At 46.8% G+C, this 17,800-nt stretch overlaps 1 protein-coding gene across 1 annotated transcript in view; it reads left to right on the top strand.

Moving 5' to 3' along the window:
- The window catches only part of LOC146207728 (uncharacterized), a 46,879-nt gene that overhangs the window by 14,145 nt on the left and 14,934 nt on the right, over positions 1 to 17,800 (top strand). Inside the window, exon 2 of the mRNA XM_084590080.1 lies at positions 14,182 to 14,286. Coding sequence (XP_084446206.1) covers positions 14,182 to 14,286 — 105 coding nt within the window. The remainder of the gene's footprint in view (positions 1 to 14,181; positions 14,287 to 17,800) is intronic.

Here is a 17,800-nt window from a genome sequence, read left to right as displayed (position 1 = left end):
CCCTGCCTTGCTCCCGCTATTCACGCAAAGATCGTGAAAAGCGCTTCAGCGGGGCACCCCGCTATGAGCCCGGGAGAAGACGGCGATTGAGACGCCATATAGGTGCACGGGAATAGGTCAGACGGGGCGAGCCATACAGCCGTCCAAGCTGATCCGAGGGTGCACGTGCTCTAAGCCGGAAGAAGGAGAATTTTCGTCGTCCATACAGAACCGGACGTCCGTGCTCTGAGGCTCGCCCATCCCATGATGTGGAAAACGAGGCGAACAATTGTCCCGTAATCGCCGCGATGAAGCTGTTCCCGTCGCTTATAGATCAAAGAATTAGGCGCCGACACGTCGAGAATGTGTGGGAAACGAAAGGAGCGGCTGCGGGGATTAAACGTCTTGTTCTATGCCGGTGGGTAAGCTGAGCTTGATGGATGCGAAACTGGTTTTTCCTTCTTGAGCGAGGAGACGGAAGTTGCTTCCGTCATAGCCTCCTTCTTCCGTTTGAGCAAGACGCGCAATCTTGTGGAAAATTTGCCCGCGAGTCTGACGGGTTCCACACGTATAGTAACCAGAGTGGCAAAAGTTAAATTGCTGCGAATTGTATCTTCGACACTTGTCCCGCAAAACGAGCGGGCCAGGAGATAATAGGTGTACCTTTCCAATGACGATGCTATACGTTTCTTTAGTTCCGTTTCTCCAAATCACTTGAATGTAAGGCCTTCAAGTCGTTGTTTCCTGGTAGCAAATTAAGATAACGGGTACTGTGACCCAGTGGTATGTAATGGACAACACGTTTAAACGATTAACAAATGGAATGCATTTGTGTGCAAAACATGTTGACACGAGGCTTGTGTCAATGATATCCCGATTGAAACCAAGTTTCAATGGATAGGAAGAAGAAGAGAGCGTACGAAAGAGCGGCAGGTAGTCAGGTGGACAGATGAGATTACGAAGTTTCTCGTGATTGATTGGCCGTGGCTGGCAGAGTATAGATAATTAGAGAGAGAGAGCGGGGTCTTCAGCGGCGGATGGTAGTTTGCCGATAATGGGCACGAAGCTCGCGTTTGGCTCAGTATATACCCTGTGTACTCGATCGAAATACGTGGTCGTTTTCTTCCTATAGGAGAGTTATACTATATCAGCCAGTTGACGCTGATACAGAGTCAACGAGGTCACGAAGCTTGGCCCCTGTCAACTTCATAAACGTAGCATCATGTGGTTCAAAGTTGCAGGTTGTTATTTCTGACAAAAAGAGATGAGACAATAACGCTCTCTTAAATAAGACAACTCAAAATATAAGAACACTGTACGAGGTAATATCACCGCTTGTTAAAACAGTGCGAGCTCGTAGAGGTGGCCTTCCGGGAAGACTTACGAATATAGCACTCCTGTCATACCTCCGAAACGACGCTTCGATATATGCCTCGTGATACGCCGACCGCAGCAGGCTGTCCTTCCCGCATAAAAGAAGTGTCAGCCGCCGCGCAAGTGGCCAAGTTTTCTTTCGCCACCTTTGCTTTACATTTTTATGTTCTCGCCCTTATCTGAGGGTGGCCTTGCTTATACGGACCTGCTGAGCGGCGATCGATAAGGCGTACGGCCAGACGAGCAGCATGCGACAACCGACAAGACAATTGGGCATAAACACGAGGCACCCGTCAAGGTCATGCGGCACGTCGCCGCTGCCGTGCGAGGTCAGCACATTTCGCTCCCGTATATGTGAAATACTATTCATGACAGCGCATAAATAAAACACATTGAAAGGTAACTGTGAGGAGCTAAGGGCGACAAAACACTTTTTTTTTTTTATCGTTGTCTCAATTTTCGGCGCAGGAAGCACACACTCTAGCGTAACAGTGTAGATAGGGACTGAGCGCTACGGTTTCTCCAAACAAGCAAGTGATCTTGTTTTACAGAACAAAGAAAAATATTGTTAACAAGCCAAAAAATAACCGCCTGCAATAGTTTACGTTGTTAAATATACACAGACCGAAAAGCGCAAGGTTACATAAGGGACTGGTGCGTCTCATTTGCGCATTCTTCTGCCTGATCAGAACACGTTCAGTCAAAACACATAACCGCCTCGCCGCGGTGGTGCAGTGCTTATGGCGCTCGACTACTGTTTCCAAGGGTGTGGGGTCGAATCCCGGCCGCGGCGGCCTCTTTTCGTTGGAGGCGAGAAGGAAGGCGCCCGTGGTGTGCTGCGCGATGTCAGTGCGCGTTAAAGAGCCCCAGGTGGTCGCAATTTCCGGAGTCCTCCACTACGGCGTCTCTCCCCTTGGGATGTTAAACCCCATAGCGCACTGGGACACGCTACTGAAATACCGTTGGGGCAGGAAGACAACAAAATAAGCGGACGGTTACCTTTATATATTTCTGCCTCGAGCTTGCATATACATATAGCAACAGTATAGCATTTAGATATAAAGAAAATCGTTCTGTTTACTTTCCTCGAGCTCCTGTATCTGAATGCTTACTGCCCTGTATGTGCAAACTGCCACCAGCCACGCTTCCCTTGTGCATATTGCTACTGCTAGATATGCAATCGCTTTGCCCGGCAATTTAGGAGGTCTTTATTACGAGTTGTGCAAGCATTTACGATCACAACCATATTGTATAAAGGAGGCTATGTCACAACGAAACGTGTGCTGAGTTGACTATGGCCGGGCTCTCCCATTCGGTAGTTCATGCTTGCCATGCGGCACGTGGCTCTGCATGTGTCCATGCAGTGTCGCTTTTTGACTGAAGGCCTATACTTGCGAAAACCAACTCGTAATTATTTTCCAGCGCTATCGAGGTTGACATGAGCATGCTCTAGCAACGAATTTCGTTCCATAATGAGCATTGCAATAGCGAGTCACTTGTCAAACTCTAGCAAGTTGAGGCACTTCTCAGCACAGAAGCTTTTAGTGCCAGAAAGCTTATGCAACTGAAAACACAAAGTGTGCAAAGTATGCGACGTAACGTTTGTCTCAGGTTAAAGCCAGGTCATAGTTTGAAAATAGGTCACCCCTCCATGCGACAATAACGTCGCGAAGACAACGCATAAAACAGACGTGTTATGCGAATAAACGTTGTTGCGACACTTACAAAGGATCATCATAAATACAAGGCGCAAAAAAATAACATAAAACATAGCGAGTCATAAATACACTATCGTTGCAATCGATGTGCCGCAAGACTACCACATAAGTAGCTCAGGCGATATCTATAGGCGAGGTATTGCAGTCAGACGAAAATGAACGGCGTCGCTATTTTGTCCCATGGGACCAGTTCATTCGTTCGTTGATATCAATGACTGGTTTCGTTAATGCCGTTCGCGAAGCATGCTTCCAACGCATTGTCTCTCACATCGTTCCAAGGACACTTAAATGCCTTGTAGTAGTCTTCAGTGTTGGTGTAAAGGTAGTTCGATTCGATTCGCGTTATATTGTAAGTGTAGATGCGCCCGGGGCAGTAGTAGTGAAAGAGCAGCAACAGAAAGAAAATTTGACTACGCGACGTCGTGAAGAAATCGCCCACAGAGAATTCGTTAGACCAGTACTTGCCTCGAGCTGCCTGAAGGGTGACGTTGAAGCTTAGCTCGGCGTGTTTGAACACGGCTTTCGAAGGAGACTTTCCCGAAGCGTTGCGGCAATTGATGACGAGATCAAAGCGACGATTCGTCTCTAGGCTCCACTTCGCTCCACTAAACGACCCTTTTAAGACGGTGCGCCACAGAGCATCGGCAATGGCCATGCCGACTGTGGCGTACGCTACCACGGGATCGAAATCGTCCGAGATGGTCAAGGCAGTGAACAGGACTACGGACACGTATATGGTGGCGTTATGGACAACCAAGTGCTTCGTTTCGATGCTGTCTCTGATCGCCATCCACGAAACGTCCTTGCTTGCATGCACCCGTTGAGTCGTCCATCCGGACGCCTGCAACGACATGAAATTCCATGCGTATCGAGAGTCCAGCTTTGGCAGAGGCACGCCCATGTCGAAGAGATCATGCGGGAGGAGCATGCGAATTTCGCGAACAAATTGCTTCACGGATTTGGCGTCTTCTGGTGCAGCGAAGCGAACCGCGGCTTCTGCCACGAGGCCAGCCAGCCTCCGGAAGCCGGCGCGAAACAACTGGGTGCGCTCTTTTGTGGACTTGAGCATACCAAGCCTGTTGACGACCATCAGCGGTATCAGCGTCTGGCTTTCCTCCTTGCAGCGTCTAAAATATCGATTATGTGCGGCCATACCTTGGCTGGCGCTCATCATATTCCAGATCAAATTGCACGCTGCATCGAACAAGAGGAAAGTGATGGTGGCGGGCTGACGCGCTGTGTCCAGAAGTATGCTAAGCCGATGATTTAGATGTTTGATTGAGGTGTGGTACATGCGGTCATCGGGCGTCTTTCCCATGATGCGCTGCAGAAGTGTTCGCCATTCATCCATGCGCACTTTAGGAACCATGTCGGTTAGCGCACTTAGCGGGCTCTCTGAAACGACCTCCTTTTCAGGTGTGATGTCTTTGAGGTTTCGCACCAGCATCCCGATTTCATGCAGCGTGACATTCGTCGACAGCGCTTCATTTGTGGCATCCAGGGCCTCTCGCCGCAAGCGGGCGTGATATTTCGCCAGGGGTCCACTCACTTCCAGCTCAATAGAGCGCGCAATGACGACCACGGTGTCGCTCCCGCTCAGACGTTCCGAAGGAAAGTGCCTCTTCCAAATGTCTCGCAAATTTGTAGTCAGAAAGAGGACGGTCGTTTCGAGGCTGTACTTGAGCGTCATCTCCACAACAAAGCGAAGCGTGTCCTTCTCGCTCTTAAAGGCTCGGCGGCCCATGAAATCTGTGATGCTTGCCACTGTCTCTGGGCCCAGTTCTTCGGCTCTGGACATAGCGCGCAGGCAGACTTGGAAGTGCTGGTTGATGAGTTTACCCGCAGCTGTGCCGGAAGGCACGTAGCGGGACGGATCTTCGCGTATACGCAAATCTCGTACAGCTCCCGGGCTCGAATTTCGTCGGTAATTGTCACAGACGTAGGCGAATATATCCTTACATGGGTCGATGGTGCCGTTGATAGTGGTATATAGAAGCCCCAGCTCGTATCGGCAGCAGGACGAATTGCCGTGCTCTCTTTGACGGGGCTCCCGCATGGTCAGCACCGTGACGAGCACTGCGATTCCGATGAGGACCACGAATAAGAGACACGGGGCCAATAGACCTCGTTTGACGAGCGTCGCTGTCCCTGGTGATGGTGTTTCGGCTGATATTGCCGGCGGGCTATTCAAGGGGACGTCGTTCTCGTCCATGGAACGAATCAGTATGGCGCAGCTCTGCGGCCACGTGGGCACGTGTTGGTTTACACTGATGATGATACTTGAACGGCGATGCATGCACCGACTGCACGCCATTAGTAAGTAATGGCAGAAAGTGAAGTGGAACTCAAGAGACTTCTGATGCGCGTACAAGAAGAGAGTGAGAAGTTTGGGCTTAAACTGAACGTTAAAAAGACAAAAATCATGGCGTCTTGCCCTATCAAGTCCTGGAGCATCAATGGACAAGAAGCGGAAGCTGTGACAGATTTTCTGTTCTTGGGCTCTAAGATTACCTCGGAAGGAGACTGCAGCCATGAAATTAGGAGACGCCTGCTTCTGGGAAAGAGAGCAATGGTTAGCCTTGACCGCCTAGTAAAGAGCAGAGACATTAGTCTGCCAACCAAGATCCGTATAACTCGTGCTATGGTCTTTCCAGTTGTGATGTATGGATGCGAGAGTTGGACTGTGAAAAAGGCTGACCGCCGAAGAATTGACGCGTTTGAATTGTGGTGCTGGCGAAGACTCTTGAGAGTTCCTTGGACTGCCAGAAGATCAAATCAGTCGATATTGTCCACCATAAACCCTGACTGCTCATTGGAGGGTCAAATTCTAAAGTTAAAGCTCAGCTACTTTGGTCATCTGATGAGAAGAGAGGAGTCGCTGGAGAAAGATTTGATGTTGGGAAAAGTTGAGGGTCGCCGGAGAAGGGGTAGGCAGCGAACGCGATAGTTAGATGGCATCCTCGAGGCACTGCAGATGATGTTATGTGATGTTAGGAAGATAGTGAGAGACCGGAAAGCGTGGCGTGACATGGTCTATAGGGTCACGAAGAGTCGGACACAGCTGAACGACTGAACTGAACTGAACAGCCGCCCTGACTACTTCTTTGGTTAAAGTGTTTCTGTTTTATGGCGCGAGGCGATAAATCAAGTCAAGCCTAATCAAATTCATTTATTTTGGTTTGTAAAGAGACAGAGGGCGGAGACGCAGAATATGATTAAGCTGACAAATACAGCCTGACAAAGACGCAGCTCCCTTTCGCTTGCTAATATATATATATAATGTGTGTGTGTGGGGGGGGGGGTGAGTGTGTGTGTGTGTGTGTGTGTGTGTGTGTGTGTGTGTGTGTGTGTGTGTGTGTGTGTGTGTGTGTGTGTGTGTGTGTGTGTGTGTGTGTGTGTGTGTGTGTGTGTGTGTGTGTGTGTGTGTGTGTGTGTGTGTGTGTGTGTGTGTGTGTGTGTGTGTGTGTGTGTGTGTGTGTGTGTGTTGCGGGGCGGCAAGCCGATGCACACAGAGACCAGAGATATCATGTTCGATAACGACAAGGTGATTGTTAATGAATCTCAATGGGAGCGCTAGTGCTCCTGCCCGCGCCACTGCCCGCTTCTTCCTCGTCTGTAATGTTACCGTGGCCACCGAGCGATCTTCCCGATCGTGGACGAGGAAGTTTGTAAATATGGATGAGATACATGGCATGACGATGGGCGTGGCAGGATGGCTGAAGAAGAGGAAGCAGGATAAAGACAACGGCTTGCCGCCACGAAATTTTTTTCATTGCTTTCTATTCAGTTCAGTTCAGTTCAGTCGTTCAGTCGTGTCCGACTCTTCGTGACCCTATTGACCATGTCACGCCACGCTTTCCGGTCTCTCACTATCTTCCTAACATCACATAACTTCATCTGCAGTGCCTCGAGGATGCCATCTAACCATCGCGTTCGCTGCCTACCCCTTCTCCGGCAACCCTCAACCTTTCCCAACATCAAATCTTTCTCCAGCGACTCCTCTCTTCTCATCAGATGACCAAAGTAGCTGAGCTTTAACTTTAGAATTTGACCCTCCAATGAGCAGTCAGGGTTTATGGTCGACAATATTGACTGATTTGATCTTCTGGCAGTCCAAGGAACTCTCAAGAGTCTTCGCCAGCACCACAATTCAAACGCGTCAATTCTTCGGCGGTCAGCCTTTTTCACAGTCCAACTCTCGCATCCATACATCACAACTGGAAAGACCATAGCACGAGTTATACGGATCTTGGTTGGCAGACTAATGTCTCTGCTCTTTACTAGGCGGTCAAGGCTAACCATTGCTCTCTTTCCCAGAAGCAGGCGTCTCCTAATTTCATGGCTGCAGTCTCCTTCCGAGGTAATCTTGCAGCCCAAGAAGAGAAAATCTGTCACTGCTTCCACTTCTTGTCCCTTGATGCTCCAGGACTTGATAGGGCAAGACGCCATGATCTTTGTCTTTTTAATGTTCAGTTTAAGCCCAAACTTCTCACTCTCTTCTTGTACGCGCATCAGAAGTCTCTTGAGTTCCGCTTCACTTTCTGCAATTAAAGTGGTATCATCCGCATATCTAAGGTTGTTGATACGTTTTCCAGCAATCTTCACTCCAGCTGAAGACTCGTCCAGACCGGCCTTCCTCATGATGCACTCTGCATATAGGTTAAATAGGCAGGGCGACAGTATGCAGCCTTGCCTCACTCCTTTCTCAATCGGAAACCAATCAGTAAGACCATGCCCAGTTCTGACTGTGGCCTCTTGCCCTTCATACAGGTTCCTGAGGAGACAGATGAGGTGAATTGGAGCTCCCATCTCTTGGAGAGCTTGCCACAATCTGCTGTGATCTACGCAGTCAAACGCTTTCGCATAATCAATAAAGCAGAAGTAGATGGGTTTCTGGAACTCTCTTGCTTTTTCCATGATCCAGCGAAGGTTGGCAACTTGGTCTCTAGTTCCTCTGCCCTTGCGAAACCCAGCTTGCACGTCCGGAAGCTCCCGATCGACATACTGCTGCAGCCTACCTTGGAGGATTTTCAACATCACCTTGCTAGCATGCGAAATAAGCGCGATCGTGCGGTAGTTGGAACAATCCTTGGCACTGCCTTTCTTTGGAATGGGGATGTAAACTGACCTCCTCCAATCCTGTGGCCACTGCAGGGTTGTCCAAATCTTCTGACATAATGTATGCAGAATGTTAACAGCGTCATGGTTGAGGTTTTGAAGCAACTCAGCTGGAATGCTATCAATTCCGCTAGCTTTGTTCTTAGCAAGGCTGGCTAAGGCCCATTCAACTTCACTCTTCAGGATGCCCGGCTCAAGATCAGTTATCACAACCGTCTTATGTTGGGTTTGCACATTCGAGTCCTTCTTGTACAGTTCTTCTGTGTATTCCTGCCACCTCTTCTTTATCTCTGCGGCTTCAGTGAGGTCCTTGCCTCGTTTGTCCTTTATCACGCCCATCTTAGCACAGAAGTTTCCTTTGATATCTTTGATTGTCTTATACAGAGCTCTTGTGTTCCTTAATTGGCTGTTGTCCTCAACTGCTTGGCACTGTATGTTCAAGAAGGCATTCTTATCTCTCCTTGCTATTTTCTGAAAATCCGCATTGAGAACCTTGTATCTTTCTTTTTCCCCCATAACTTTTGCCATCCTCCTTTCCTCAGCTATTTGCAAAGCCTCTTCAGATAACCAGTTTGCTTTCTTGCATTTCTTTTGCTTTGGAACTACCTTAGTAGCAACTTCTTGTATTATATCACGAACATCAGACCACATCTCTTCGGGCTCTTTGTCTTCTAGATCTAATTCTTGAAATCGATTCCTCACTTCCACAGCATATTCTAATGGAACTTGATCCAGATTATACCTGAAAGGCCTTCTAGTTTCCTGCGTTTTCCTCAATCGAAGCTTAATCTTGGCAACAAGAAGCTGATGATCGGTGCCACAATCGGCCCCAGGCCTTGTTTTTACTGCTTGTATAGCGCTTCTCCATCTCTGCCGGCAAATAATATAATCGATCTGATTCCTGTACAAACCGTCCGGTGAAGTCCATGTGTACAGGCGCCTCTTGTGCTGTTGAAAATGAGTATTCGCTATGGTCAGGTTGTTTTCTTGACAAAACTCTACTAGCCTCTGCCCAGCTTCATTTGGCTCACCAAGACCGAACTTGCCTGTAATTCCGGATATTTCTTCACTCCCTACCTTGGCATTCCAATCTCCTATGAGAAAAACGACGTCTGATGATGGGGTGCGGTCTAAAAGGCATTGTAGGTCCGCATAAAATCTCTCAACGTCAGCTTCTTCAGCAGTAGTGGTCGGTGCATAGACTTGGATAACTGTTATGTTGAAAGGGTGACCTTGGATCCGAAGTGAAATCATTCGGTCGTTTTTGGGGTTGTACCCTAGCACTGCTTTGCCCATTCTTCTGTTTACTATGAGAGCGACCCCATTCCTTCTCTTGGATTCGTGCCCACAATAAAAGACATAATGGTCGCCGGAGTTAAATTCTCCCATTCCGGTCCACTTGAGCTCGCTGATACCCAAGATATCAATGTTCAATCTGTCCATTTCTCGCTTGACGATATCCAGTTTACCTTGCGTCATAGATCTTACATTCCATGTTGCTGTGTGATACATCTCCTTGCAACATCGGACTTTCCGGTCGCTTCCCGACACATCCACAACTGAGCGTCCTTTTGGCTTTAGCCCAGCCGCTTCATTCGTCCTGGAGCTACTAGGAATCGCCCTTTGTTCATCCCCAGTAACATGTGGGACGCCTTCCAACCTGGGGGGCTCATCTTCCGGCGCCATATCATTAATGGTATTGTGACTGGCCATAGGGTTTTCTTGGCAGGAAATACTGGAGTGGGTTGCCATTACCTTCTCCAGTGAATCACATTTTGTCAGAACTCTCTGCCGTGACCTGTCTATCTTGGGTGGCCCTACACAGCAGAGCTCACGACTTCATCGAGTTTCGCAAGCCCCTCCGCCACGACAAGGCAGTGATCCATGAAGGGGTTGCTTTCTATTACATCGCCTCAAAATTTTCAAATTATTTCAGCAACACTAGCTCCTAATTATTAGGTTATCTATATCATACAGTCAAATCGACATTATCAAAAATGTTATGTCACCTACAACGAATTCTGGCCAATCCCCCACTGTGGGTATGTGCCATTACGACGAGGGAGAAGAAGAAGAAGATAATGATTTTCGGATGAAGTCTGGCCGGCAAGACGCTTTCGGGCCACAGGACGCCAAGGTCCGTCGACGGTGGCCCAGGCACGCACCGCATGGCACGGGCTGAGGTGGTCTGTTCATGTGTCGCGGCGTCTTGGGTCGGTATTTGGTCGGCACATCGGGTCAACCGGGTCACATATGGTCGTTCGGTTCTCTCGTTGTGCCTTGTGGTCATGTGGGTCATTCAGGCCGGGGCTTGATAGCTTGGTCTCCCACTGCTCTTCTGTTAGGTCACTGGTTGTTATGGCAACATGTGGTTCCTTGCATCGTCACACCATATCAGAGGAAAAATATATACTTTGTCACGGAGCTTCGTTGGCGATTTTCCTTAATCTACGATCACAATGGCTTCGAAAACCTCCCTGGCACTGGTGAGCAGGTCAGGGAGACACGTGTGGGCCCGTTTGGCTGAGAGCTATAGAATTTTATATTTCTCTAATTGGCCTTCGCAATTCCATATGTGAATGATGTCTGAAACTTGTATGCATGAGGTGCATGTGCTGTTTTTGAATTTTTCGGATCAGGTTTTGTGGCACTTTGCTAGGCTTGGGTAGGTCGTAGCCTGTAGGTTCCTCCAGGCTGCATGTTCGTCCTGTCTTGACAGCAGGACTTCTAAAAGAACGGCAATTACACAGGGCATACAATAGACAGATATAATAATGAACAGGTGCAAAGGAAAACAAAATAAGATTATACTATATTAAGGCAAATAACAATGGGTAAATACAGGTTCCGGTAGAAAAAAAAATGAAATAAAAAAAGGAGAGAGAACAATAAACGCCTTATAAAAAAAAAATAAATGTGCATGCTGACGGGAACCTGCATAGCTGGCTGAAACGTTACAAGACATGCTCTAGGAAGCATGGCAAAGGGAGCCAACATTACGAGGAGGTCATGTATGCGGAATCGTGAGGTGATTTTAGAGCTATAAAGTGAGATAAAATGGACTGCTTCGAAATAAAGTTTAAGCAATCGCACTGGAACCAGCACCGCTTGCATCCAAAGCAGTCAGGATACTAGAAGATTGGCCGAAGAACGACTGAATAGCTCAGTCAAGCAGAGAAGAAAGCTTTTCAATAAATACACGTGATGAGTTACATTTATTAATTATATCTATGATGATTCGCCAGTTGTCATGAAGTGACTGAGCTGGTCGAGCGATCAACTCATGGATGGAGTAAATTATTGACCGACCAATTTCATTCATTCAATTACGTATGCTTACATCGTCACCCCACCAACGGTAAGGGGTAATTAATAGTTAACGGCTTGCGATTAGAAGTAGTAGCTACTAATTGCAAGGACTACTCAGGCTCTTTGCTGAGCACTTTTCTGTTGCGCAGAAAACCTACTTTGAAAATTGACTACACTGCAATGCCTATAGCTCAAGCCACGCGCTGTTTCTTGACAGGAGGAAATTGCGAAATACATCACTACGCATTTATATTCAGTCTCGTTCCCGAATATATAGAAAAACAAGGCGCGCATTCTGAATTGCTCCACAAAGACAGTCGTGCTCTTCTTACATATTATCCATCCTTGACAATGTTATCCGTTGCTTTACTTCAACCTTATTCGCCCGCGGTTCGGATTTAAGGAGTGCCGGCAAAAGGAACCAGAATAAATAAAGTGAGAGGCGCTATGACAATAAATTGAAAGTAGCTACTGTCTTAAGATTTGACAAGGCTGTCACGAGCGCTCCTCTCAAGAGCCCCGTTTTTAGTCAAGCACTCCACACTGAACTCGAGCGTGAAGCCTTTCTTATGCATGTCGTGATTACGGCAGCTACCGCTAAAATCACGACAGAAATCTGCAAGTGGTATTCGCAAAAAAAGAAGCAAACAGCTCAAAAACAACACTCCTCATATAGAGCCTCGCACACAGCATAACAGCGATTAGGTAAAGAAAAAAAAAGTTGAGACAGAAAATGTACAGTGAGTGACAAAAGCGCGATAAACACGTAATAAAGTGAGTGAACATTTGCGACGCATACGCACCAGTACGAGGAGGTGCAAGGTTCTAAGAAAATAAATAAAAACAACTACAGGAGCGCTCTTCTCAACGGCGACAGAAAAACAGCCCAGAAGAGGTGACTTAACGCTGGCTGGTGGAAGCACTCGCGAAATGGCAAGATCAAAAGAGAGAGAGAGAGAGATGTCCCTTCAGTCCTGCCGGCGGACGGTGGTGTTCATCCATCCATTTACCACCCTACATTAGCAAGGTTAAAAAATTTCTACATTCATAACGGAACGCACGTACAGAGGAACACACAGGAGCTTGGACGTCGACAGCTGTACGAACACAGCCGGTGGTGTGGCTAATGCGGGGTGCCCACGGCGGCGTGGAAGAAGGGGTCGGTGCATAAAACGGGATGAAAAATGGGTCCAGCCCCGGTAAGTGCTCCGCGGCCGCTGAAGCGAGATCGTGTACACGGGGCTCTAAGCACTGGAAAGTGGCTCTTGTGACACCGCTGCCCCGGTAGTTAACCCAGCAGTGCCCGAAGCACATATTCTCAGAAGCAAAGTTGAATGGTGAGATGCTTCTGCACCGGCACTGCTTGTGTGCGAGTCGCAAGCTGAACGAAGGCTGGACACACTTCTATTTTTCTGCGGTTTCACAACGTCTGTCCAGACCAACAGTATGGGACAACATTTCCTTGGTAGGCTTGGTAGTCCACATGGGCTATCAATGTCAAATTACTCCACTGGTCATATTCTTATCACTGCCTGCCATTCCCATTATTAAGTGAGACTGATGGGGATTTCGCGATATTGGCTACGCCTATCTGACTAATGTCGTAAGGCTCCGTAGTGTATCCCTCGTACAATCTTGGTCAAAAGTACTGAAGCTAAAAAAATTTTCTCTTAGCCGAAAAATGAAACCGTCACGACGCCATTAAAGACCAAAACGCCATGAAATGCTATATGAGACAGATTGCTGCCGTGATAAGAAACCATTTCCTAGCATTTATATGCCCTTTGGCATTTAATGATGGCGAGACGGCTACATTTTGCGACTGAGACGAAAATACTTTGGCTTCAGGACTTTTGACTAAAGAAAGAAATCACTACGAACTCGAAGTATACGTTACCTTCTCGAAAAACAGGGAAAATTAAAAGTTGCGGTCTAATTAGTGCTGCCTCTTGACTACAATTCAAGAATGCATGCCTGCTGTGCTGTATTTTGTTGTCCCGCATACGCACCAGTTGTCAGTAAACATATACGTTTACGCACTCGTGTTGCGCTTGTTACCATGTCCCCCAGAATGGCTATCAGCGGAATGTAAAGCTGAAGTACAGCTCCCTAGTCACGATAGTCACAACTTAAGTGACAAGTGAAGATGTATACTAGTCGATGCAGCGTGCAGCGTGGTTATGGTTCGAGTGCGTTAGTGATTCTTGTTCTACTGAGTTGACACATGAACTTTCGTATACCACAGTGTTTAATTACAACCCCGCAAACAACGACGATTGCATCCAACTTGCCAGGGACGCACTTTTCGACTTTGCTGCAGTGCAGAAAGACCTGCCCGTCGAAAATGTTTGATGTCTGAGCCGGTGATCCGAATTGGCCCCATCGAGCACTTCTCCCCTTGTCAACCCCTAAGTCCTCCTTCCTCTGTCATCGATGCAGTAGACTCCTTTTTTTTTTTTTTTTCGTGTATGATACAGTGCACAATAGGCATGGAAGAGCACTGTGCAAGGGTAGAGGTAGGAGAAGCCTCAGTTCGCAGGTTGGAATGTTCCTAGAGGTGCTTGACGTTTTATAATTGTTGCTTCCATTTTGCTCTGTTTATTTCTTCTTGTTGTTGGCATGGTTTGTCCTCGCTTAGGTGGCATGATTTCAGACTGAACTTCTCGTTTTCTTTTACTTACAGGAAAAAGCTTCACCCTCACCATCACATTGAGCACCAATCCTCCCCAGGTGGCGACGTACGCTAAGGCTATCAAGGTCACCGTCGATGGACCCCGGGAACCAAGACGTGAGTGCCGAGCAATGAACTCTGTCTCGCAATAGTTTTTAAAGCGAAAGCCTTCATAGGCTCATGGGTGTGCGCAGAAAGTGTCCGTCCGCAGAGGGTGTCATACCGCCCTTGTTGAAGAATGACGTAATTACGAGTAAAAGATTGGTTGTATGAAGTCATTCGACGTTGAAATAACCATGTGCGTCGATATAGCGTGCAGACGTCAAAACAGCCACAGACGTCGAAATTGTGCAAAAAACGTGCAACCGTTGCAAAGCTTTAATGTCAGGCCTCTTCGTTACGTTGCAACATCGAAAACAGTCAGTCAAGAGTGAAAGAGAAAAAAAAAAAGGTAAAATAGAAAAAAATGTAAAAGAGAAAAAAATAATAAAATAGTAGAAAAACAACCAGTGGAGAAAAGAGTAGAAAGTGTAAAAAAGAATAAAACTGAGGGAAAAAAAAGAAAACATCAGTGGAAAAGCGGCAAATGAGTGTAAACAGACGCAGGAAAGGCTTTCGCATTACCGCGCTTAAGAGAGATCTAAATGCCTCCAACGAATTTTTGTTCAGGCTTTCGCAACTGTAGCACGAAAAAAGGACCAATAGCGACGATCGCTGCACGCAAGGGATAAATTCAACGAAATAAGAATGCAACAACGCCATATACGAGGCAGTAGAGAAGGCAGACACGCAGCACTCTTGTGCATTCTGTATATGTATAGCGCTGTTTCCTTCTAATCTCTTTGGCATGAACCAACTAGCCCGTATCACCCTTCTTCTACAGAAACATTCAAAATTTGTGATTGCTTTCCTTTACGCTTTCAATCTTAGTCTTACTTCACAAACGCAACAAAGCAGCTTATCTATGTAATCAGAAAAAGAAAACGGGCTGTCATCTTACTGTCGCATCCCGTCGCGTGTATTTCAACTGCCAATGTTTTGGAAATGTAGTTAACGATTACAATGCGATTCATCCTCTGAAGCGAGGAGTTTACATCCATGTCTATTTTTTTCCAAGAAATTCATTTGAAGGCAGAGTCTAGCACAAGGTCACTGTGTTGAAGAACCTACCTAAACCTAAAGCGTACAGAACACAGGACGATAACGACGTTACAGAGAAACCTATAAGAAACCAGTTTTGCGGTTTGACGTAAGATGACGCTCAAAGTCTACGTCAACAAGGCAAAAAGGAAGTACTCTACAGACGTGAGAAGTACTTTTGCAGGAGAAGAGCGTTTGAATTCGAACGAGAGATTGTGCAAAAGAGGAGAGAGAGAAAAAAAACAAGAACAAAAAGAATGAGCTGAAAAGGAACATAACTGTGAAAATTCAGTCGTGGAAAGTTGACCATGCAAGTTCTCTAGTGGATCTATAGTCCTCCTGCTCTTATCGCGGTCCACACTTGGGCGGACAGTACAGGGCAGACGGCAAGCATTCATGTTCCGCTGATAACGGAGTTGACCGGGAGATAAGTGGCGGTGGGCGGCGGAGATTGTTTACCTGCGGGCAGAGAAAATATGCGAGAATCGAGATTTGTGGCTTTTAGCCGCGCATCGAATGCCGTGTATCTGGGATATCGGTTTCTTGAACACTGAGGGCGACACTACCTAGTATGTAGGCGGGAAGCGTGTTTCCAGATTCCGAGCCTTCTCTGTATCAGTCGAAAAGTACGACGCACACGGTTGCGTTAAGCGGTTGAAATCCAAGGGAAAGTTGGTCTGTTGATATTTTTCTTGTTAGGCTAGCATACTGTCGCGGTCTCTTAATGGGAAACTAAGATGTTTACTTTGAAATAAAGTGTTGTGTAGATATCCAAGCTTTTCAGCTTTGCTTCCTTTTGGTGCTAGTGAACTGGTACTGTCGCGATAGTAGCGCAGTAGTAGCTATGAAAGGTTTATAAATAGATTGGTTAAACTTAATTATGTAAACTAAGTTATAAAAAAAAAAAAGAAAACCAAAGCAGCGGCGATGACAAGATACGGAAAGCAGTGCTAATTAGAGAAGCTCAAGTTTAGGATAGTTTAGACAGGGAGAACGAAGGGCACTCGGCCAGGGCGACTAATGAGGGGAAGAAATAGTCTGAGCGACCGTTAGTGTGTGGAGTTAATGAAGGAATATATATCGAGGGGTGTATTTGAGTGTTTGAAGGGGCGGTTGAGGAGACCATTCGAACCACGTATTTTCCGAACTTCCTCCGTTCTTTCTTTCTCGCTTGGGGTGAAAGGCTTGTGTATGGACATGATATTAGGGAAATAGCGCGGCGTGACCGGGCTACCGATGACGTGTAATGCAAATTGTGACCGAGAGCCAAGCAATCCACCACAGTAGAACGGAGCCACAGGACTGAAGAAAGATGATCGGGAAGTGCGCTCTACTTCACGTGCAACAGTACAGACTCGAATGCTCCCAGCAGCGCTAATATTCCCCTTTGAAGCTATATAGTTCAAGAACCAGCTCGTCTTCCAATGACATAAGCCATAAAATTATCTTTCATTTGGAGAATGCGCGTTTGGAAGCGTTGAACATCAGGCGGCGCTCATTAGAGGCCTTAAGCATAAGAGACAGGCAGTCATCCAGTTAAAGGTCTGCGCTAATACGCCCCCGTTATATGCTAAATGCCTGTACTCTTTGATGTCATCTGCCGTATAGTACGAGTTCTGTACCTAAATCATAGTTAAATGCAGTTTGCTGAACGTGTTAAGCATATGCATGATACTCGACCCACTACAACGTCCGTTTTTGTTTTTTTTTTTCTTTTTGTTTTTTGAGTAAGGCAATTGTTTTTTTTTTTATTCAAAATTCCAACTCAAACCGAATCGGTCAAGGTAATGCAAACACTGTGCATACCACGTTTTTTTTTATTAAATAACTACACCACTCATTACTAATAAAAAATGGTGTTTTCGTCTCAGGTTGCTGTGACGACAGCAACCTGAGTTACGAGAAAATGGTTGCCTAATACTAGTAAATAAATTACAAACGGCGGTGAAAATTATATGCCGGTGTACTAGCGACTATATTATATATAAGAAAAACAAATTTATGAGCTCAAGAGTATGGATCTGTACTTCGGATATATTAGCCGGAGTGAAATTCTTCATACGACTTGTCATCAAACGCGAAAGGTATAAGAAGAGTGGCTATCACCCTAGCTGGTGGCATCACGTGGGCAATTTCCGATAAGACAGGAAGTAATTTCAGAGCCCGTAGTCGGCAGCGCGGTGCGGGAGCAACATGCTGCACTGCTCATTGGCAGTTTCTGAGTATAAGTCAAACCGCTAAGGAATACATTTTCGAAAAAGCTAAACTGATTCGGACGAACGGAGGACAGATTCAACGAGGATGCAACATTTTCCGAAAGCGGGCCCGCGCTGCCGTTTTGTTTTGCTTGAGCCAACAGGCATGTCAGATGCACCAGAGATCAGGCACGAGTAGACTGCACTATACCCTTTGGGGACTTGCCCATCTGCGCAAGTGTGCCTCGCTCAATGGACTCCGCTGTTGTCAAGCTGGAGCTTTGTGGGTACCCCGA

The sequence above is a fragment of the Amblyomma maculatum genome, chromosome 1 (genome assembly GCF_055883805.1).
Source record: "Amblyomma maculatum isolate TAMU_Amacu chromosome 1, ASM5588380v1, whole genome shotgun sequence".
NCBI lineage: Eukaryota > Metazoa > Arthropoda > Arachnida > Ixodida > Ixodidae > Amblyomma > Amblyomma maculatum.
The sequence above is the reverse complement of the archived record's forward strand: the minus strand, read 5'-3'. Positions and strand labels throughout refer to the sequence as shown.